Source organism: Tamandua tetradactyla, chromosome 13 (assembly GCF_023851605.1).
Source record: "Tamandua tetradactyla isolate mTamTet1 chromosome 13, mTamTet1.pri, whole genome shotgun sequence".
Lineage (NCBI taxonomy): Eukaryota > Metazoa > Chordata > Mammalia > Pilosa > Myrmecophagidae > Tamandua > Tamandua tetradactyla.
The window spans coordinates 25,063,309-25,085,256 of NC_135339.1; the positions used below are offsets into that span (position 1 = coordinate 25,063,309).

Below are 21,948 nucleotides of genomic sequence, written 5' to 3' on the forward strand. Positions count from 1 at the left end.
AGGTACTTAGCAAATATTTATTAAAATGGGCTTAGCTAGAAATGAGACAAAATAAAATGTCAATGGCTGAGAGATTCCAAACAGAGTCGAGAGGTTATCCTGGAGGTTATTCTTACGCATTAAATAGATATCACATTTTTAGTTAAGGCATAACAGAGAGGCTGGAGGGAACTGCCTGAAAATGTAGAGCTGTGTTCCAGTAACCATGTTTCTTGAAGATAACTGCATAATGATATAGCTTTCGCAATGTGACTGTGTGATTGTGAAAACCTTGTGTCTGATGCTCCATTTATCTACCTTGTCAACAGACGAGTAGAACATACGGAATAAAAAAAATAATGGGGGAATAAATGTTAAAATAAATTTAGTTTGGAATGCTAGTGATCAACGAAAGGGAGGGGTAAGGGATATGGTACGTATACATTTTTTTTTCTGTTTTCATTTTGTTTCTTTTTCTGAATAGATGCAAATGTTCCAAGAAATGATCATGATGATGAATATGCAACTATGTGATGATATTGTGAGTTACTGATTATATATGTAGAATGGAATGATCAAAATAGGAATGTTTGCATTTATTTGGTGGTTTTTTTTTTGGTATTTAAAAAAACAAAAGAAAAAAAAAGAATGTTCATATTGTATGTTGATTGGTTTTATTAATAAAAATTTTTAAAAAATGGGCTTAGCTTGTTCCCATTCATTCAGTCAGTCAGTCATCACTCACGCAATGCCCGGCACGGTGACTGTGTGAGTCATTGAGGTTGGGGGCGGAGACTCAACCTTCCATGAAAGACAACGTACAAGGCACCTACAGGTAACATGTCATGGGTGTTTCTCTGTGATGCAGTCCTTGGATTCCGACCCCCATGAGCAAGCCTTGACATGTCACCTACGTGTTTCCTCGGTCCCCCAGGCGAGCAGGACCTGCGTCAGGAAGCCGTGGGCTCCAGGCCAAGTGTGAACATTCTCTGGGTGGCCAGCCAGACCCCTCGGGGGCCGGGGCAGTGTGGGGAGAACCGCTGCCCATCCAGCAAAGTTCTGTTGTTGTTGTTGTTTTTAACTTTTTAAATTGTATAATATAACATACATACAAAACGAAGAAAGAAAAAAGCAATGGTTTTCAGAGCACTCTTCAATAAGTAGTTACAGGACAGATCCCAGAGTGTGTCATGGGCTACCGTACTATCATCTCAGATTTTTCCTTCTAGCTGCTCCAGGATACAGGCGTCTAGAAGGAATATATATATATGTATTTTACCATCATTTTTTCCCTTTTTGGGGGTGGGGAAAATAACATATACAAAAAAGCAATAAATTTCAACACACAGCACAACAATTAGTTGTGGAGATTTCAGAGTTGGTATGGGTTACAATTCCACAATTTTAGATTTTTACTTCTAGCTGCCCTAAGATATTGGAGACTAAAAGAGATATCAATTTAATGATTCAGCAATCATACTCATTTGTTAAACCCAATGTTCTCTGTATTTCTCCCACTCTTTAGGGATACTTGGGCCATGCCCAAATATTTTTCACCAGTAAAGTTTTGAATCAATTGACTTAAAGCCGTATCTTCTTGGTTGTCAAGTGTCAATGTCTCCACTCAGAGAGACGGAAGGAAGAGGGTATTTTGCTTCTGGAAAAGAAATGGCTTAAATAAATCAACATCAAGTCAGGAGAACGAGAGTTAAAAGGCAGACATAGGATTAATGAAAATTTCCAAAAGGAAAGAGAAAACCAGCCCCACCCCATCCTAATTCTGGGAGGAGTCCAAGGGTTTTTTCAGGGTCTGTCTCTGGAAACTCAGCTCTTGTTTTCTGCTTGGGGGAGAGACTCTGGGCCTCACTATATTTGGCCCCAGTGTTCCTTATAAGTTCTACCTGAGTCTTGACTCTAGCCTTCAAAATATTTGTTGATTCAATGATTGAGAGGCATCTGGAAAAGGGTGAACTCAGGGCAAAGGGCCACTGACTGCGTTCAAGTAACAGCAGCTACTATTTATTCAGGGTTTATGGTGCTGTTATCCCCATTTTACACACAAGGAACTTGAGGCTCAGAGAGGGTAAGTCCCTGGCCCAAGGACACATAGCTAGGACACATTATTGCTATTCAAGCCTGGAGAAGGCTTGGGGGCAGACATTTGAGAAGCTGGCACATGGGGGGATTATGGCTTGTTCTGTGTGACCCCAAAGGATAATGCTTCCGGGCTTGTGCCTCCACAACTCGCACATGGCCTGTGGGGTATAACAGATGGAGATGGGAGATTGATGAAGAAGCAAAGAACAGGGCAGATGGAAGGGTCTAAGAGGCCATGGAGTCGCAGTGCCTCTCATCTGTGACACGGATTGATCAGATTGGGCCACTCTACTTCGCTTGCCTTTCCATGGCGGGCGGTCTATGGCTCTGAGAACCAACTCAGGGCCCAGCGTGCCTCTCTGCTTCCTGTCTTATCACACTTCAGCTACGGCTAATTGCTTCTCTGTCCCCAAGCCCTCCGTGTCCACTCTGTCCCCAGGCCTCTGCACTCCCTGTTTCCCGGGGAGCTGTCGAGCTTACCAGGGCAGCATTTGAAAAGCCCAGGTACTGGGAATTGTAACACTGATCACAGCAAGAGCATGCCCCAGGGCCGCCCACAGGTAACCACACCAAGTGCATAAGGGCAGAGAACTCTCCGGGGGGGTCTGCCCTAGACCTGGTCCCGTTGACACTCCAGGTCGCAAAACCATCTGTCCTCTTCCTCATTGCTTGTTCTGGCCTCCGACTCAGGTGCTCTGGGGTGGGGATGGGCAGAAGTCCAGCATGCATGTGGTGACAGGTGGCGAAGGGGTGGCTGTCCAGCTCCACTCCTGAGTTCTGTGGTGCGCTGACCAGGCAGACCTTGCAGAACCAATGGTTTCCAGAGCTGCCACCTTATCCCTGAGGTCTAAATACTACGGAGCTCGGAGTAGGCACGGCAGGAAAGCCAGCCCAGCCTCAGCGTCCCACCAGGACTTTGGGTCAGGGGTTGAAGGTACAAACCCTGCGGTGGCTGGGGCGGAGTCAGAATGAATGGAGAGGACCAGACGGCAGTCGGAGTCTCACTGTAGATAGACATGGATTCACAAAGGAGGTTCCTCTGCTAAGAAACATCAGTGCGAGTGCATGAGAAATGGCAAAGGGCAGACTGCCCTTGGTATTGGGGAGACCCTAGGGACGGTGGGGACCACGTCCCCTCCACTGAAGGGACGGCTGCCTTCTTCCAGCTGCCACCAATTGTTCCCGAGGGAATGAAAGCCCCGTGTTCCATCTTATCTTTCAGTGTGCCCTGGCTGGCTTCCAATCGCCCTTCTCTCCGTCCCCAGGCCTGCCGCCTTTTTCTAGAATTCCAGGACACTGTTCAGCTGGGGCCAGCTGGGAAATCAATACTCGTCACGAAGAGCCTTATTTAATGACTGCCAGGGGTCCATGTATGTATCCTCCAGGTACCTTGCCTCTCCCCCAGGGTGGCGTACCAGGGCACGTGGTTTGTACAGTTTTCCCGAGGGATTCTGCTCGAATTGCCCACGGCGGGGATGAAGGGAACCTGGCACCACAGCCCACCCTCTACTGACTCCTCCCTTCCCTCCTCCCCCGCTGGGCCGACTGCAACCCCCCAATAAACCATTTACTCTCCCACCCTTGCCTTAGAGGCTGCTTCTGGTGTAACCCAAACTAAGACACCTGATACTCAAGGGGACCCAGAAATCTGTTTTATATATAACAGCCCTCAAAGTTTAAGTGTCAGCCTCTAATGCCAATAGTTAAGAACAAAACTGACCACCCTTCCAGGGGCCTCACTTCCATGGGACAGATTTGGCCCGCGGCTGTGGTCTGCAGGGCTACTTGTGTGCCCGGGCCTGGCCTGACCCTGCACACCCTCTAAATTTGGGGGCCCCGTGGCTGTGGCCGTCCACATGCAATTTAGCTGCCTTTCCTGAGAATGCCCCCTCTTGTCGCTCTCCCCTGCCTCCTTCCTTCCTTTTCTTCCTTCCTTTCTCCTTTTCCCCATTCAGATTTTCTTGGGCAAGCCTCTCCTGCTGAGCTTTTACTACCTGCTTGTCTTCCAATAAACCACACAGTTGCATTTAGCAGGGGTTTTACTAGCTATGAGAGGATTACACCTCCAGGGAGGCTGTTCACTGTTAGTAACCTTTGTCCAGTTGCTTCAGAAATGGCTCCTTTAAGAATTACCCCAAGATTCAGTTTCTTGGATAAATGGTGCCCCGTGATGTTTGTTCTGCGCCTGGTTTTTCAGGATCCCCACTCTCTATGGGGGTCACCGCCTCTTTGGGGTACTGCATAGAGTGAGAGAGAGGTAAGTCGTGGCAGCCAAGAAGCAAGGGTTTCAGAGGATCAGGAGGCTTTCTGAGAGCAGCAGTGATGCCCGGGGGCTGTGAACTCCAATCCACGGTGACCCCAAGGCTGCCACAGCTGCCCCAGGCCTCCTGCCACCCGGACTGTGATGCAGGTGAGAATGGCATGAAGGTGGAAGGTTACTCTTGAATCTGACCCTTGACTTTTCCTCCCCTGCTACTGCACCCACCATCTGTTTTCTGCTTGTCATAGTTTTCAGTCCTGTATACTTCCATTTGCAGGCCTCTGGTAGCTATAGACTATTTTTGTAGAATACCAGGGTCTTGCAAAATATTGTTGTTTGATGAAAAAAATGTTTCCATGGTGAAATAATTCCACCCATGAAAATGGTGCGAGTGAACCCTGGTAAGTTTGTGAAATGCTGGGTCCACGAAGGAAAGCAGGACTTCTTAGAGTTGTTAATACGCTAATGTGCATGTACCACAGCCAACGGCCCTTTATTTGACTGCAGTTCCTCCAAATACACTTGGAGACAAGCTGCTGCTCCTACCAGGCTGGGACAGGCCTGGCAAGGCTCCGTGAGCAAATGGCACAGCTCTGGCCTCTCGCGGTGATCGAACCACTTCTTGGGGTAAGATCCAGCTGATTGTGACTCCCTCAGAGACCCCACGGGGTGCTCAGCAACTTCCAATGGTCAAGCACTTTGGGGTGTTAGGGGAGGAAGATTCCAGGAGCCCAAAGGGATCTGGGAGTGGGGGAGATGGGATGGTGAGAAGTGAGGGGGAGATGGCTTCTGGCTTGCGCTGGTGGCTGATGGGGTGGGCTGTCCAGGCTTCTCTGTTCTATGATTAGGGATAATTTGTGTCTCCAGGGGGGTCATTTGTGGCAGGAAACACAGCCCAGAAATTAAACTAAATATATCCAGTTCCCACAGTAGTGGAGGAGACAGCAGTGGCACCTTGCTGAGTGGGTGCGGGAAATTGGCAGATTCAATGACAGGTTGGCATGTCATTGCCCGGATTCAAGTATTTTAAGCTTTGGGAAGGGGACGATTTGAGCTTCCCAAGTTTACCCTGGACAAAGTGGCAATTTAAGGATTTAAGGCTTGGGGAAGGGGTCCCATACTCAACACCATAGCCCCAGGACTGGGCTCTCCTCTTCTCTGCTGCTGCTGTTCTTGCTTCCCCTGTGTCCCCAAACCCACAAAGCTCCACCCAGCTGTCTCCCCATATTCAAAATGAGCTCTATCCCTCCTCCCTAGTTAAGTGTCCATTCCTTCCATGTGGCTGTGAGGAGATAAGAGGTCTAAAAGCTAATTCACACTGAAGTTATTATGACTGACAGCACAATGTAATTGCAGTTTGAAAGGACTCTTAAATTTCTTAGCTGAGGGTCCTCAGCAGTTCCTAGTGTGTTTTTTTCAAGATTTTGTTAAAGGCTAGGTGAAATCTCAAGTGCTATATTAACATGTGAAGCAGATCAAAGCTCAGTTGATCTAGTTGAGACAGGGTATTGCCTGCCTTTTCAGCTGCCCTTTAACTCCCTAAAGGGACTTTTTTGAGACAATACTTGTAAACCACCACTTAGTCGCTCACACTCACGCTAAAGGAAACTGGAGCCCAGATAGAAGTGACTTACCCAAGGTCACATGGCCAGGTAGTGGCAAAACTAGGAATTGATTCCAGGTCCCCTTATCCCTTCCCTAAAGCCCCCGCCTCTGCCCCCTTGATGCCTGTTTTTTTCCCTCCTACCTTGTTCCTGCAAGCTGTCTCCTTCAAGTACAGTTATCATCAGATCTGATATTTTGAGAACATAAAAAAAGCATTTACCTCCCACCCAGGACTTACTCATCCTTCCCTTATGCCTTCTATCACTCAGGGGTGAGCAGTGGGATGCCTTGCCCAGGCTCTGCCTGGAAGTCATCCCTTTGCTATGGGTTGTAGTTTATTTATTATTTGCTGTTAATTCTCATGACGTAGTTGCTGCTGAGAACAAACACCAAAGAAAGGCAGAAACACACCTCAGACCGTGCTCGTTGTATGTTTTCATTTTTAATTAAATAAGTCAAGTAAGCCATCAGATGATGGGCATGAGGTTCACATTCCATCCCGCAGAGCAGGCCCTGACCTGCGTGGCCGCCAGCTCTCTGAAGGGCAGCCCTGACTGGCCAGCCACGGCAGGGACTTCGGGACATGGGGGCAAGGGGGCCGGGAGCCAAGCAGAATGAGCTACATGTGACACATACACCTGTGGTCACGTATGGCCATGCAGGGCATGTCTGACCCCACAGTAGCCGTGACACAGGACCGAGGTTGTGATGAAAAAACAAGAGTTGCAGGACCCAGGAGGGGGCAGAGGAGCCAGGAGAACTTGCCCAGATTATCACAGATGGCCACTTCAGATGGCCCAGGCTGAGCATTCAGGCCATGGGGGGTAATCTTATTATCCATATGTAGTACCTGGTCTACAGTACAAACAGGGCCCATGATGACAGCCACGTATGCATCCTTGGAAATGCATAACTAGTACATCCCCCATGCACAGTCATGGAGGGAGAAAGGAGAAAAGATCGAAGGATCTTGAAGCTCTTGAGAAATCTGAAGTTGCCAATTCTCCTTATCCTATTGAGATTAAGAAGAGCTTCCCCGTTCCTGAAACCTTGGGCAGTTGAGAGGTGACATAGCCAGCCTTCAGGAGACCCTGGGTATTCTCCCTCCCTTCTAGCTGGATGTCATCTGTGTTCACATGATGGGGAGGGTCACCTGGACCTGCACTTGGCTAGATGGACAGCATAAGCCCAGGGACCTTCACAAACAAACTCACCAATGTGGGGACCTCTGGATTTCAGCAGATGCTCCTTCCTTCATAGTCCGATAGGACCTATACCAGAAGATTCCTTTAAAGTCGGCTTCTGCAGGCATCTTGTCCCCCTTTCTCTCTCCAGGAACCCATCCCCCTGAAACCTGTCTTTGCTTTCAGTCTTTGGGGGTGGAGAAGGAAAGGGTTGTATCCAACAAACGGGAACTGCCCTGGAGATGCAGTCACCCAGTCATCTGCTCTTGTTTTGCATGACCCGGGGACACCAAGGACAGGCCCTACAGTCCACTGAAGCAGACTTTGGTGGCGAGAGGACCAGGTAGGGGCACAGGAGGCTGTAGGGACAGCCCCAGCACCACCACCTGATGCTTACATCTCCTCCTACCATCCAGGCCAAGCTCCACGTTTTGCTGGGGCTCACTTCATCACTGCAAAGATGGCAGAAGATGCCACCAGGATGGGTGGTTATGTGCCCTTTGCTTTTTGGGGTTTGGGAGCCCCCATTTCATTTCGCCAGCTTCTGGCAGGAGCTCCCAGGCAGAGGGCCATGGCAGACCGTGAGTAAACTCTGCGTTGTTTTTTTTCCTATTCATTTCATGATTTATTTTCAAGTGTGTCTATCACATGGAGGAACAAAAAGCTAGACCTTGTTCATGACCTTCAACCTTAAATAACCTGGTGATAACCCACAGGGTGTGGGCACTACAGAGCTGCCGGGCTCCTTCTCCTTTCTTCCCTTTGGGGACTCAGCAGTCCCACCCCCACCAGCTGCCTCCCAGGTCCTCCTGATGCCCCTCAGCCACCCTGAGTTTACAAGCAAGGCCCAGAGGTAGAGCCAGGAATGGGCTGCGGTGGCAACTTGGACACAGTCCTGTCTCACCAAGGCCTGGAATGTTCTGAACTATTTATATAGGCCCGACTAAAGAGGTCCTCCCGGACAAAAAGGGCAATGAATAAGCACTCATGGCTGAATGAGCCTCTTGTGCCCAGGAAGCTGGCGTGGCCCACGGAGGCCTCGACTGCCCCCCATCTCCAGGTGGGGTGGGGGGAGGCAGGTTGTGGCAGGGAAGTTTCCTGATGGTGCCAGCAGGGACAGAGAAACCAGAGCACAGCCCCCAGCAGAAGCCCCCTTCCCGGCCCAGCTCCACGCGGAAAACCCCTGGCTCTGGGGCATGACTTTCCCCCGTGCTGCCCGCCCCCACCCCTGAGGGTTCCCAGACACCGTGGAGCCCCAGAGGTCATGTTTCCAAGCAACTCGCATGTGAGCTGTATTTTGTCTCAGACACCTGGGCACAGGGAATACAGCAGAAAGGGCCCGAATGCTGCATCTTCAAATCAACAAGAGAAACCAAGGAGTCTCCGTGAACAGTCCCACGGGGCCATCGTGGCTCGCGTGCCCTTCCTTCCTCCACTCCCGTATCCCGAACTGTCTTCAAGTGGGTGTTCTTGGGTGTGCTGAGTGCATGAATGGCTCTTCTTTTTCTTAATTTGCCTTCCTTGATTTTGGTACAGCTTTGAGCAAATAATAACGTATTTTCTTTTTCTTCTTTTTCACAAGATAAATAAATTAAGTCAGCTTGCAGTGTGCAAGGTGTCAACGTCCTGAGAAGTTCCAGAGGTCCATTCTCGGTCCCGTCCTCGGAGCTGAGGGATGGAGGCTGCAGCCCCGGAGACATAGGAAGGAAGGAACCAGTCTGTTGTCCACACAGTGGGGTCTGTCTCCCAGGAGGAGCCCGAGAGGTGGCTGCCCTGCCCCCACCTGGGGAACAAAGGAGAGAGGGAGGGGGACTGGGAAAAAACAGCCAGCATTTCCAGGCCTGCCAGAAACACCCCAGCCTCGTTCTGGGCGAGGGTCAAGTTTTCAGGGCTGAGTCCCTTTGGCAAGTTGCAACTGGCCCCCCACCCCATCCCCTGCACAACCTGAGACTGGAGGTAACCTTCAGCAGCTGAAGCCCATGGTGATGGGGACCCAGCAGCTTCAAATATGGTGATTGCAATGAATCCTACAAGATGACCAGCTGCCTTGCCTTTTCAAACAGTGGCATCCTGATGGCATCGCGCCTCCCTTCCCCACAGCAGCACCAACTGGACCTGGATCCTTTATTTCCCTAGTATCTGTATTACTCAAACCAAAAGTTGGCCCTCAGGGCTTGGCAATGGGACGTACCTCATCTAGAAGTTGTCCAGGAAATTGGACACAGAGTGTCTGAATGAATTCCCCTGAGCCAGGCAGCTTCGGGGAACTCTCGTAGGTCCATACAAGTTCTACTCTTGGGTTTGGATGTGGGAGCTGGGGGAGAGCTTCCACTCTGCGGTCACTCGTTGTTTGGCTGCAAAGTCCCTGGTCTCCAAGGGAATGGGTTGGAGCCTGGGAGGGAATTTGGAGGCTGGCTTTTTCTTTGGGTCTGAGGACTACTAATTTATGCTGCTTCTGGATTCTCACCAAGATCAATGGTGGTTTTTGAGATTCGTTCCACATGGGTTTTAAACAGTAAAGCCTGTGGGGCACTGTGGGCTGCCACGTGACCTCCACTGCTCAGCTACTTCTGGAGGAAAGTTCTGCTTCTTTTCTGTCCGGCAGGAGCCAAAGTGCTCCCAGCTGTTTCTCCCAGCTCCCTCAGTCCTTCAGGCCGAGAGCGACTCCTTCCAAGAAGCACTCCTGCTGAGATCAAACTGAAAACACAGCCTCAAAGCAAGGACACCAAACCATAAATAACTTAAAAACCCCCCAAAAAGGACAGAGCTCATCCCCAGTTGAGCAATCCTCTCCAGAGCCTATGGAGGGACTCCAGCCCAGGCTATAGCCATGGCAACTGGCTGGCTGGCCTCTGTCTTTGGAGGAGTAGGTCACTGTCTCAGGGGAAGGGGTATCCTGATGTGACTACTTCCCCAAGACCACGCTGTACTGTCTTCTTGGCCCTGTTCCATACGAAGCCTGGCTGGAAACAGCAGGACCGTGAGTGCCTGTCCATCTCCAGGGACCACAGCTCCTTCTGTTGTCAGGCCCAAGACAGCTTTCAAACATGGACATGTCCACTGGGAGGTGGCTGAGCTGGATGAGGCCTTGGGCAGCAGTCATGTGAGGGACAGCCACGCCATTTCAAAACATCTGGCTGCCCAGAGTGGGGATGTGGATGGACCACTGAAAGCAGGGCAAGAATCTAAGACAGCCAGAGGCTGCAGGCTCAGCAGCTGCAAATCCACCATTCAGTTCCAAATCCACCATTCAATCCCAAACTGGGTCAAGGTGCTGGGTCATTACACATGACCACATTTCCTCCGACTGCCCCTTCAAATAATTCTACAAATGTAATTAGAGGCTCCTCTTTAGGTGTGCTGCACAGATAAACCCTGTGGGCAAAAAGCAATGGGGAAGCTTGTGTGTGTATATCTGTGTTTTCATGATGCTTTTGTCTGCGTGTGTAGTGTGCATGCATTTTCTTTTAGGTGTATGTGTGTGTTCTGTAGCTCAATATGCGGCCAGTATTCAACCATGCACCAGCATAGCTATACTGGTTATGGAAAATCACTCCATACTGGTTGATAAACAGTTGCTATTACCTGATAATCCCCAAATGCCCCCCTGGGATGTCATGACCTTTTCCCCAAGGACCCACCCAAACTCCAGATGTCTCCACAAGACAGATATTGAAAGGTTGACACCAGGCTTGCAGGTGATGACTGGCACCCTCGGGGTATATGGGCATTTGCGTGTGCTTAATATATATCTCTGTGCTTGCCAGAGAGAGAAGCCAGTCATGGTCCCAGCCTGCCTGGGCCTGCTCAGGAGCCCACCTACCTTTAGGTCTGGGTTTGGTGCTTGCAAGGGGCGGCTGGCACTGTACTGTTCTAAGGGAGAGACCCCTGGCCGAAGCTGGTGGGAAAGCGGGCTGGCTTGGGGCCTACATGTAAGCTGGATGGAGGGGCTGCCCTGCCCCCTACTTCTAGCGGGGCCTCTGTGGAGCTCCGCAGGCTCGCCGCGGGCCAGGGCGCGGCAGGCAGGGCAGGACTTTCACACGGAGGGGTACCGTGGCCCCCGGCCCCCTACGTGACCCAGAAGGTGCCGCGCTCCTCCAGCAGGCTGACGGAGCGGTTGGTGAGGGCGGCCGCGTCCCGCACCAACTTGTAGCCGAAGAGGCGCATGGCGGGGCCGCAGGCGGCCTGCACCACCTGCGCCAGCTTGAAGGGCATGCTGAAGCGCCACTTCTCGAACTGCTCCGAGGAGTTCTTCTGCGTGGAGTAGATGCCGCTGCTGTCCCGAGGCGCCTGGGTGTTCTTCTGGATCCAGTCCTCCACCTGGGCGGTCAGCGGGATGCCCGCGAAGCGGTACATGTCGCGCGCCTTCTGCAGGGGCCGGCGCGCCACGTCCTCGTAGCGCACCAGCATGTAGCGGCCACGCAGCCAGGGCGGCTGCCGCAGGCCCAGCTCGGCCGACAGGCGGATGCTCTCGCAGTTGCCCCGGAGCCGCTGCACCTCCTCCTCCCGCAGCCGGTCCTGGCCCTCGGCCAGCCACTTCTTCCAGCTCTCGTACTTGCCGGCGAAGGCCACCATGCGGGAGGCCAGCACCGCCCGGGGGTCGCGCACCAGCTGGATGATGCGCAGGTCCAGCCGGGGGTCCTCGGCCAGCGGCTGCAGGAACTCCAGCTGCCGGATGCGCACGGCCTTGAGCGCCATGTGGTCCTTGCGGCGGCAGGCCTCGGCCGCCAGCGTCACGTTGAGGGGGCCGCAGCGGCGGTTCTTGCAGTGGTACTTCTCGAAGACCTTCTTGACCAAGGGCGTGCAGACCGGGTCCTCGCAGAGGGAGCGGCTGGAGCTGCGGCGGAACATGAACTGGGTCAGGTGGTCCTCGGGCAGGGGGGTGATGAAATGCTCCAGGACGTACAGGTCGCAAAGGAAGAGCTGCTTGAGCACGTCGCGGTAGACCAGGGCCGAACCGGCTGCGTTGGCGCCTCCCGGCTCGAAGGACACGGTGCGCTCGATGTGCCACAGCGGCTCGAAGAGGTAGAAGATGTTCCCCTGCTGGTTGAAGAACTCGCCCACGAACGAGGAGCCGGTGCGGGTGGTCGCCATGAGGAGCACGTGGCGCCGAGGCGTGGCCACCGCGGGGCGGGGCGGCTCCACCTCCTCCTGCTCCCGCAGCTCCACCTCTGAGACCTGTGTCGCCGGCTGCACCCCCAGCTGCAGGCTGAGGTTTCGCAGGCGGCTCTGCAGCTGGGAGAAGGCGGAATCGAGCTCGCTCAGGGACAAAAGGGACGCATTCTCAGCTAAGACCAGGGCTGGGTCCGTGCTGTTGGTGTCAGCCAGGGACTGGGGGATCTGCTTCAGCTTGTCCGAGACTCTGAGGGAGGACAAGGAGAGAGGGTCAGTAGCTGATCCCTGGCCCCATCCCTTGAGCTCAGAACACCGGCTGTTCCTCTGGGCGGTACCCCAGTCTGAACACCCAAAGCTGGACTTTGTTGGATTTCCTCAGAAGCAGACTCTAAGGCAAGAATTTGAGTATAAGGAGTTTATTTGGGACACGATCACAGGATGAACTCATAGAAGAGTAAAGAAATGAGGCAGGGAAGGAAAAGAAGTTGGTAAAGGGTGTGCTGTCATACAGCAGCTGAGGCTCAGCGCCCCCCCCCCCCCCCCCCCCCGCAGGGGCGGGAAGCTTCCATCCAGCCCCAGGTGAGGGTGGCTCAGGAAGATATTTGCTCCTTGGTTCTACTGACGTCACAGTGTGCAGGTGCAGAGAAAGCCCATAGGCAGAGAGTTGCTGTGGTTGGCAGTAGGACCCTGTGGACACCAACCAGAACAGTCTCTGCTGAGAAGACCCGGGCAGGGCCCTGATACGTACTGCACTGCTCAATCCCTACCTTATCCCTCTTGGCTGATGCTTCCCTGCAGGGGTGGTGCCTGGGAGGAGAGGAAGTCTATCTGTGCCCGCAGGCCCACTAGCAGGACACGGGACACAGCGGTACACTTCCAATTCTAAGGGGCGGCACTCCTGGTATAACCTTTGTGAGTTGGGCAATAAACAACCTGGGCAGTTGGACAAGGTAGCCCTTCCCATCGGGATATCAGTACCGGGACACCGCCTTGGCATCATTCTAGGCCTAGAAGTGAAGTAATGGTTGTAATCCCTGCCAGCAAGTATCGGACACCAACTGTGTGCCAGGCACTGGGCTAAATGCTTTAGCATTGTCTTATTAATTCTTTACAAGGCAGGCAGTGTCATTAGCCACGTTTTTACAAAAGAGGACTTGAAGACTTGCTTAAGATCTCACGTCTGCGAAGAGCCAGAGTTGGGATTCCATCCCAGGCCCTTTCCAGTGTGCGGGTGCAGAGAAAGCTCCTGGGCAGAGAATTTCTGGGGTTTGCAGTAGGAGCCTGTGGACACCAACTGGAATAGGACGTCTGCATGATCCACAGGAGGGGCTACAGAAGTACTTGCTGAATGAATGAATGAATGAATGTAAAGGTCCCCTGAAAGCCCTAGTCACCTCTGCTCCCACCCCACCCACCTTGAGAAGGAAGGCTTGTGTTCACATCCCTCACCTCGATATGATTTTATTTTCCTTCTCAATGAAGACAAAAACTATCACCACAAAAGCCAGGAAAAGGGCATATTTGCTCCTCATCCTCAAGCTGTGCAGAAAGTCCCTGCGGTCCTGGGGCAAAGCGAGTCCTTTATCCATGGGGAAGAGTGTGGCCATGGGCTCCTCAGGCACTCAGCGCAGGGGCATCCCTCGGAACCTGGCTTGTCGTCTTCAGGTAGGGGACCCCTTGTCCTGTGGAGAGAGGGGCAGTCAGGACGCCCTTGTCTGTAGGTGGGGAATGAGACGATGCTTCTCTCCCACTTGTAAGGATCAGCCGTACCTAGAAGCCTGGCTCCCAGCCCCACTCTTCAAACAGACTGTGCCCCAAAGACCCTTGAAATCAGATTATCTGCAATGCCAATGAGCCCTTTGATTCATCCAGTCCATCGCCACGTCTTTATCCCATAGACATACTTGCTCACAGGTCAAGGGCAAGAAGTGTAAATGTTCACAATAGGTAAGAGCCAAAGACTACAAAGGCCTAAAAAAAAATGACGGCACATCCATGCAATGGGTTATTTCACTGCCACAAAAAATAAGGCGTTGGATCTATAAATGCTGATGTGGAGTCATTGAAAAAATACGTTAAGAAGGGTGGGACACGGTGGCTCAGCAGGCAGAGTTTCTGCCTGCCATGCCGGAGACCCGGGTTTGATTCCCGGTGCCTGCCCATGCAGGGGAAAAAAAAAATACATTAAGAAAATAAAAGCGAGGTATAGACACAGAGTGTTAGCGTAGGACAGAGTTTCTCAGCTTCGGCGCCACTGACATTTTGGAGTGGATAATTCTTTGTTGCAGGAGGCTGTCCTCTGCATTATAGGATGTTTAGCAGAATTCTTGGCTTCTACCCAAGAACTGGTAGATGCTAGTAGCACCTCCGCCCCGGAGTTGTGACAAACAAACATGTCTCCAGACATTGCCAAATGTCCCCTAGGGAGGAGGTGCAAAATTGTCCCAGGGTTGGGGATCACTGATGTAGTATAATCCCATTTGGGAAAAAAAAAAAAAAAAGGGAGAAAATACGATGCTTGGATCCAAATGGACGGCGACTGCAGAAATGTAAGGCCCTGTAGGATGGGGGGACTATGGCTCGGAAGAAAAGCGTGGGATGAGTCTTACGGGTTGCTGTGTAACCTTATGCACTGTTTGAAATCTTACCATGGGTATGTATAACATCTAAAAAATTAACTAAAGGGAAAAAAGCACCATAGCACATGAATTCTAACCAAAATCCTTACAATGGTCTTGGCCTTCAGGTCTCAGCTTACTGGGGCAGCCTCTCCAAGGCTACGTTAGGACGCGCGCCAATCCCCCCCAGCCCCACCACTGTACGAAGCCCCCCACTGGCACCCACTCCCCTGTACCACCCACCCACTGGTTAACAACTTGTTCAATGACGATTGTCCCTGCATGGCAGATAGGGACTTTGTCTGGGTTTCACATTAACCTCCACACCGGGCTAGGGACATGGCACTCATACACAGTTACTGAATGACCAAGTAAGTAAATGAATAAATCACCCTCCACTGAAGTTGCGCATGTTTTTAAAAACCAAGCAAAGACAACCTTGCCTCGTGGAGCCCAAATCACCATTTCTCCCACCTGTCCTCACCACCGTTGGCAGAGTCACACCCTCCCTGAGCAGTACCACGGGCTCCTGATCTCAGCACAGCCCCTACTTCCTAAAGCCTCTGCTTCTGAAAAGGACATTCACCCTCGGGAGATGGACACTCACCCTTGGAAGACGACCTGCTTTGATCTGGAGGTTTGGAAAAACCTCACTTGACCTCATGTACCCAGGTCCACCCTCCTCCTCACTGCTGCTCGCCACTTTTTCTGGAAAAGATGTATTTCCCCACGTGAAGTGGCTGATATTGACATGGATGAGAGAGTGCCAGGAAGGAGGGGACCCAGGGCTGTACCTTCTTCACACAATGGAAGTGGCTTCAGGGACAGCTAGGAAATCTGTTCTTTGGGGAAAGAGTGAGTGGGTGCTCCTGCCATGAGGGAGCAGATGTGCTGCTGGCAGCCGGAGTAGAGGGTTCCCCAGGCTGTCCCAGGAAGAGCGGTGATGGGTGGGGGGCTGGCTCTCCCTGGCTGGGATGCAGGGAAAACTTCCCAGGTGTGGACTGGGCGGGGAGAGGTTCAGGAGAGAAGAGGTCACAAGGCTGACTGCCCCAAGGCAATTGGAATATTCCTGCCTCTTGCTAATTCTCCTGCACCTTCTCCTGTATACTGGTTGGGCAAATATTTCGCAAGCACCTTCTATGTGCCAGCCTGTGATGCAGGAATTGGGGACAGAGCAGCAAACAAGCAGACACAGTCCATGCCTCACGGGACTCACTCTTTCAGCTGGGTGCCACTTGGTTTGCATTTCCTTATCAGAGCCTCACAAAAGCCCTATGAGGTAGCAACTAATCCATTTTTTAGATGAGGAAACTGAGGCCCAGAGAAGATCAGTAACTTGCCCAAGGTCCCTCAGTCAGGAGGCAGTAGGGGCTGGGATTTGGCCCCAGCAGCCAAACTGCACCAAAATAAACAGGTATGTCTGCTTCGAGGGGCTGTTCCAGCCTCTCCGCTCAGTAAGTCCCCTGGATGTTTAGGGTAATCTGTGTTACAATAAGTCCAGTTATAGGAACAAGAGCAGAAAGTGAAACTGTGCCCCTGCCGTAGCTGCCGCTCTGTGACCGGCCTGGCAGTTTGAACAGCAGCCCAGAGGGGAAGTGCGAACCTAGGACTGGCTCATGTGTTCAGGGAGGGTGAGCGGGTGGGGGAAATGGGGCATTCTGCTTCCCTTTTAAATCAGAGTTCCGTGATTATCAATCACAATATGCTTTGTGTGAAAATGAAAGGGGCCGGCTACCAGGAGACCTTAATGCAATGACGCTGCTCCGTTCCAAAGGAGAAAAGATGTTTCCAGTGAGGACCCTCCTTCAGTCGAGGGACAAGCAGCAGCAGGGATGCAGGGTCCCGGGGACGGTTAATGATCCTCAAAATGAAGCAAATGGTGACTGTCAGAGATCAGGGACAGGATTTCAGCAACAGGGGCTGTCCTGAAATCCCTGTGGCTCATTTATCCCTGTTGGCAACCAGAAGGGGGTCCACCCCCTTACCCCCCAGCTGCTTTTCTAGAAACAGTGGTTTTCAACTCTGGTATGCCTCTGAATTCCCCGCAGTGCTTGGTAAAACACAGATTTCTGGGCCAGCCCCCTAGTTCCTACGTCACTAGGTCTGTGGTGGGGCCTGATCATTTTACTTTGCTGAGAAGCTCTCAGGAGTGCTACAGATCTGGGGCTCCCCCTTGGAGAACTACTGTCCTAGAGGATCCCAGGGGCTTTCTCAGCGACAGGAAATCCCCAATCTGCAAGGAGAGGAGCGTGAGAGTGGCGGAGGCAAAAGGAGAGGACGACACTGCAGCTTCTCTGCCTTTTTAAAGCCCTCCGTGGCTGCCAGACTGCAGCCATTGCAGCAAGTCTCTGCTGAAGAGTGTGCAGTAGAGGGGTGGGAGGGTGGGGGTCCCCAGCTGCCCTCTCCCTTCTCCTTCTAGCACCTTTGGTAAGAATCAGAAGTTGGGCTGTCCTGGCCCTTCCAGGAAGGCTTTCTATTTTTGAGTTGCCGTCCCAGCCCCCTCACCTCCACAACCACACAGGGTTATAAAATCCTTCCCGGCATTGCCCTAAAAGGAAGAAGCTAGGGTGAAAACCCCTGTGACAGGAAACACAAGGCAGCCTGCCCTGCCTTACCCTGTGCCAGGCGATGGCCCCACGCATTTAGCCTTGGGAGCCCAGAGATTCAGGGGTCAGAGAAGGAGATGCAGAGGTCCCCGTGGGGGTGGGGGTGGGGGAGAGGGCAGGCATGGGGAGATCCTCAGAGCCGGAGGTTGGGGAGAGGGTCACACAGGTGCTGGGAGGTCACAGGGTCACGAGGGAGGGGAACAGGAACCAGAGAGGTCCATGCAGCACAGCCCAGAGACTGGCCTGCAGTCTGTGCATCTGGGACGCTGGACAAGCCTTCGTCTACCTCCCTCCCCAGTCTCACGGTGGGTGCGTGGGCCAGTCCTGCCTCCCAAGCTCTGCTCATGGGAAGAACTGAAAAGTCTCTTCCTTCTCCTCTTGGCAGATGCCCCCTCCCAGCCCTTCAAACATGATATTTTTCTTCCCTGCAGTGTCCCGGCAACTCAGCAGCAGCCAGAGGAAAAGGTGGTGGCCTAGGTGCCAGCAGAGGTCACATTTCCAGGGCGTTGGGGACAGTGATGAAGAAACCCAGCGGCCCATGCCAGCCAAGCTCTGCCTGGGAGTGGGGCAGCTGCCCTCGGGTCTAGGCATACCCAGCGCTTGCAGGTGAGAGCCAACACCTGAGCCACACCTGGAGAGCAGGCCAGGCCCTGGGTAGCAGGCAGAGGGGCCACCTGAGTTGAGCGCCCAGCCTGCCCCTCAGGAGCTCGACACACTCATTCGCCACGCCTCTAAGTATAACAGGCCTCTCCACCACAAGCACTGTGGCTGCCAAAGAAACAGTGTGTGCCTTGATGGGGAAGGAGGGATATGGGGAGTGGACTTCAGATTCCCAGAAACCCAGGTCCTCATTCTGGGCCTGCTACCTGCTCACCTGCTGGAGACCACACAGTCCTTACAACAGGAAGACGGATGGCAGGGAGCCCAACCCTAGAATTCATGCTCCAGCCACAACCCCACAGTCCATTCCTCTCCAAATTCTAACCCAGACCCCACAATTCCCAGGATTGCTCTGCCTTCTTCCCCTGACCCAGCTCTGCCTTGATCGGCTGTGTGTCCTTAGAAAAGTCCCTCTCCCTCTCTGGGACTCTCTTTCCTCATTAGAAGATGCTGTGATGGTGATCTCTAAGGCCTCTCAGCTCCTGTGAGGCCCGCCTGTGTTTTGCTCAGATACTGAAGCTCTGATTGCCTGGTACGAGGCTAGAACCATTCAGAGGGGGTGCCACGTGGTGGTGCTTTTCATTCATTCGTTTCCCTGAAGTGCTCCTTCACTAACAGGAACCCGGGGACCAGTGCAATTAGACCCATGCTGAGGTCCCAGAGCCCGGCCTGGCAGTGCCACGATTTGAACCCCAAAGCCTTTCTACTATGACGTTCTGCCTTTTTTAGGCCTAGTGGCACAACAATTCCCTATTCCACTGCTTGTCTTTCAGGGCGCCCGAGATCCAGCCTTCCTGTCCACTCGGGAGAGTTCCTGCTCGCCCTGTCCTGGCGGGCTCCCCCTCCACCCTGCCATGGCTCCTTCCCCCAGCGGCCAGGCAGGAGGCAGCCCCCCTCCATCATGAACCCCAGCTCCCCCATCCCTCTCAGGGTCTAGGATGATCCACTAGCCTTCCTCCCAATCACCTCTCTCCTTTATTCCACACCCCCTGTGTTACTTAGATTCAGTTGTCAACTTGGGCAGGTGAGCATACCTAGTCTTGTTGCTGCGGACATAAGCCAATGGTACATGAACCTCATCTGTTGCCAATTACATCTGCAGTCAGCTAGGAAGCGTGTCTGCTGCAATGAGTGACCTTTGACTTAATTGGCCGGTGCTTAAATGAGAGAGCGCAATGTAGCACAGCCTAAAGCAGCTTGGCATTCCTCATCTCAGCACTTGCAGCTCAGCCCAGGCCTTTGGAGATGGAGAAAGAAGTCACCCCGGGGAAAGTTGTTGGAACCCAGGGGCCTGGAGAGAAGACCAGCAGATACCATCCTGTGCCTTCCACGTAAGAAAGAGCCTCAGTGGAAAATCAGCTGCCTTTCCTCTGAAGAACAAAATAAATCCCCTTTTATTAAAAGCCAATCTGTCTCTGGTGTGTTGCATTCCGGCAGTTAGCAAACTAGAACACCACCCCCCTCCCCTCCAGGCATCTTCTGTCCAAGTTCACCGTGACCTTGCATTCCTGAGGACAGCTGTGCTGTCCCCTGGCTCCTCACCCTAGGGAAGCCATTTGCAGGTGTGGCCAATGCCCAGGACTGCGGGGATGTCCCCTCCTGCCTAAAACAACCCCACTGCACTACTCAGAGTAAAAGACAAGTTCCTTTAATGTGACAATGCAAGTGGCCATCAGCAGATGAATGGACAAATAAAATGTAGTATATTCCTAAAATGGAATATTATTTGGCAATAAAAGAAATGAAGTACCCATGCATGCTACAAGGATGAACCATGAAAACATTAGGCTAAGTGAAAGAAGCCTGACACAAAAGGATACATAGTATATGAGTGCATTTATATGAAATGTCCAGAACAGGCAAACCTATGGAGACAAAGAGTAGATCAGTGGTTGCCTAGCACTGAGGGAAAGGAGGTTATGATGGCTAAGGGTATAGAGTTTCTTTCAGGAGTGAAATTTTCTAAAATTGACTGTGGCAAAGGTTGCAGAACTCTGTGAATATACTAAAAGCCACTGAATTGTATCCTTTAAGTGGGTCAATTGTATAGCGTGTGATTTATATCTCAATAAAGCTGCTAAAAAATTTCCCTAATATGCCCTCCAAGGACCCTTCGGACCAGCTCCTGCTCCCTTCCGCGTCATCTCCTGACATCACCTACCGTCTGCCCTGCTCCCTCAGCTCCAGCCAGCCCCTGCCTAGAAGGCTCTTCTTTTGGACCTTCTGAATCATTCAGGACTCCTCTCAGATGTCTCCTCCTCTCGAGTCCTTCCATGATCACTGACCGAATGTTGACACACACACACCCCCCATCACTTTCTGTCTCAGCATCCCGCTTTATTTCCTTTATAGAATGTATCATGCTGTATGTCCCTCTCATGTGCTGGGACGTCAGTTCCACAGGACGAGAGTTTCGTGTCTGCTCTACCTTTCTACTCCCAGTGTCCAGAACTGTACCTGGCACAGAACAGGTACTTCATAAGTACTTGTCGAATGAATGAACAAATGTCTTTCCCAAGGATTTAACCCAGTGCAAATGTATGATCATTCCGAGTTGATGGAAAATAAGAACAGGAGGAAGCAAACAAAGCAGTTGTTTTATATATTGAGTAAATTGTGCATGTTTGCTTTATGAGCATATGCTATGGGTGTGTGATGTGAGCGTGTGCCCTGCGTATGTACTGTGGGTATGTGCTGTGTGCCCCAAGTGCGTACTGTGAGTGTGTGCTATGCACATATGCCCTGTGTGTACTGTGGGTGTGTGCTGTGTGTGCCCCAAGTGTGTACTGTGGGTGTGTGCTACGTGTACCCCAAGTGCGTACTGTGAGTGTGTGCTATGCACATATGCCCTGTGTGTACTGTAGGTGTGTGCTGTGTGTGCCCCGAGTGTGTACTGTGGGTGTGTGCTATGCACATATGCCCTGTGTGTACTGTGGGTGTGTGCTATGGGCATATGCCCTGAGTGTGTACCATGGGTGTATGCTGAGTGTGTGCTATGCACACATACTGTGGCGTACACAATGGATGTGTACTACGAGGTGCACTAAGAGCAAAACCTCATGCTTGGAGCTCCACATGCATCAGTTGTCTCGATCTTCATACAGATCCAGGGGCCCCAATTTGAGGATAGGGAAACTGAGCTTTGGAGGCCTTCAGGTCAACCCCTCACAGCTGTGTATAATGGGAGCAGGGGCGGGGGGAGCAGAAAACAGTGTCAAGTTTCTGCAGACAAATCTTAGTGAGGGCACACTGGGGAAAGAAGAGTGGGCTGGGAGCTCAGGCCCAGCGGGCTCTAACCAGCCAGACACTGGCTTCTCTGCTCTCCCCTCGGGGTCTTCCTGCTTAGCGCCCCTCGTGACCTGGCCAGGGGCACTCACTAGAGAACGTGTTCTCTATCTGGACAGCTTCCAGCCAGGCCCTCGGCTCCCCGAGGCCTCCCACCGAGGCCTAAAATGGCCTTCTGGCCATCCTGCAGACTCAGGCTACCCCGGCCCCCACCGGGGGCCAGCTAGTCCCTGGGAATGGAGCTCTGAGAAGCATCTGGCCTTGCCAGACGCTGCATCAGGCCCCGCTGGAGGCCAGGAGCATGGTGGGGATGACAGCCTCAGCGGCGGCCGCCACGCTCACAACCCTTCCACCGGCAGAAAGGAGAAGCTGAGGGAGGGCCAGAGCCGGGGCGGGAGGGGGCGCCACAAGCAGAGGTGGAATGCTCTGAACCAATCCACAGGCCTCTGCCCCAAGGCAGGGCGAAGCTGCCCCTAACCTCTTACCAAAGGCCTGGAGGGAGGGGAGGCCTTGGGAGAGTTCCTACGAGCTGTCCCCGA

At 52.5% G+C, this 21,948-nt stretch overlaps 2 protein-coding genes across 10 annotated transcripts in view; one reads left to right on the forward strand and one right to left on the reverse strand.

The window, feature by feature from the left end:
* The window catches only part of SPOCK2 (SPARC (osteonectin), cwcv and kazal like domains proteoglycan 2), a 90,732-nt gene extending 79,513 nt beyond the window's left edge, over positions 1–11,219 (forward strand). For 2 of the 7 annotated variants that reach the window (XR_013161517.1, XR_013161519.1), the window contains 3 exons: positions 3,342–4,963; positions 7,542–7,706; positions 8,432–8,656. Coding sequence is in view for 3 of the 7 variants with exons in the window: in XM_077124998.1 (XP_076981113.1) it covers positions 3,342–3,428 (87 nt within the window). In the remaining 4 variants the exon portion in view is untranslated. Of the gene's footprint in view, positions 1–3,341; positions 4,964–7,541; positions 7,707–8,431; positions 8,657–8,707 lie in introns of those variants that run through there. The other 5 variants (XR_013161518.1, XR_013161520.1, XM_077124998.1 and 2 more) reach the window with 5 other exon arrangements.
* CHST3 (carbohydrate sulfotransferase 3) overlaps positions 6,363–21,948 on the reverse strand; it is a 44,888-nt gene continuing 29,302 nt past the window's right edge. For all 3 annotated transcript variants that reach the window (XM_077124995.1, XM_077124996.1, XM_077124997.1), the window contains exons 2-3: positions 13,690–13,922; positions 6,363–12,487 (exon numbers count right to left, since the gene is read on the reverse strand). In XM_077124995.1, coding sequence (XP_076981110.1) covers positions 11,194–12,487; positions 13,690–13,847 — 1,452 coding nt within the window. In that variant the 5' untranslated portion in view covers positions 13,848–13,922 and the 3' untranslated portion in view covers positions 6,363–11,193. The remainder of the gene's footprint in view (positions 12,488–13,689; positions 13,923–21,948) is intronic.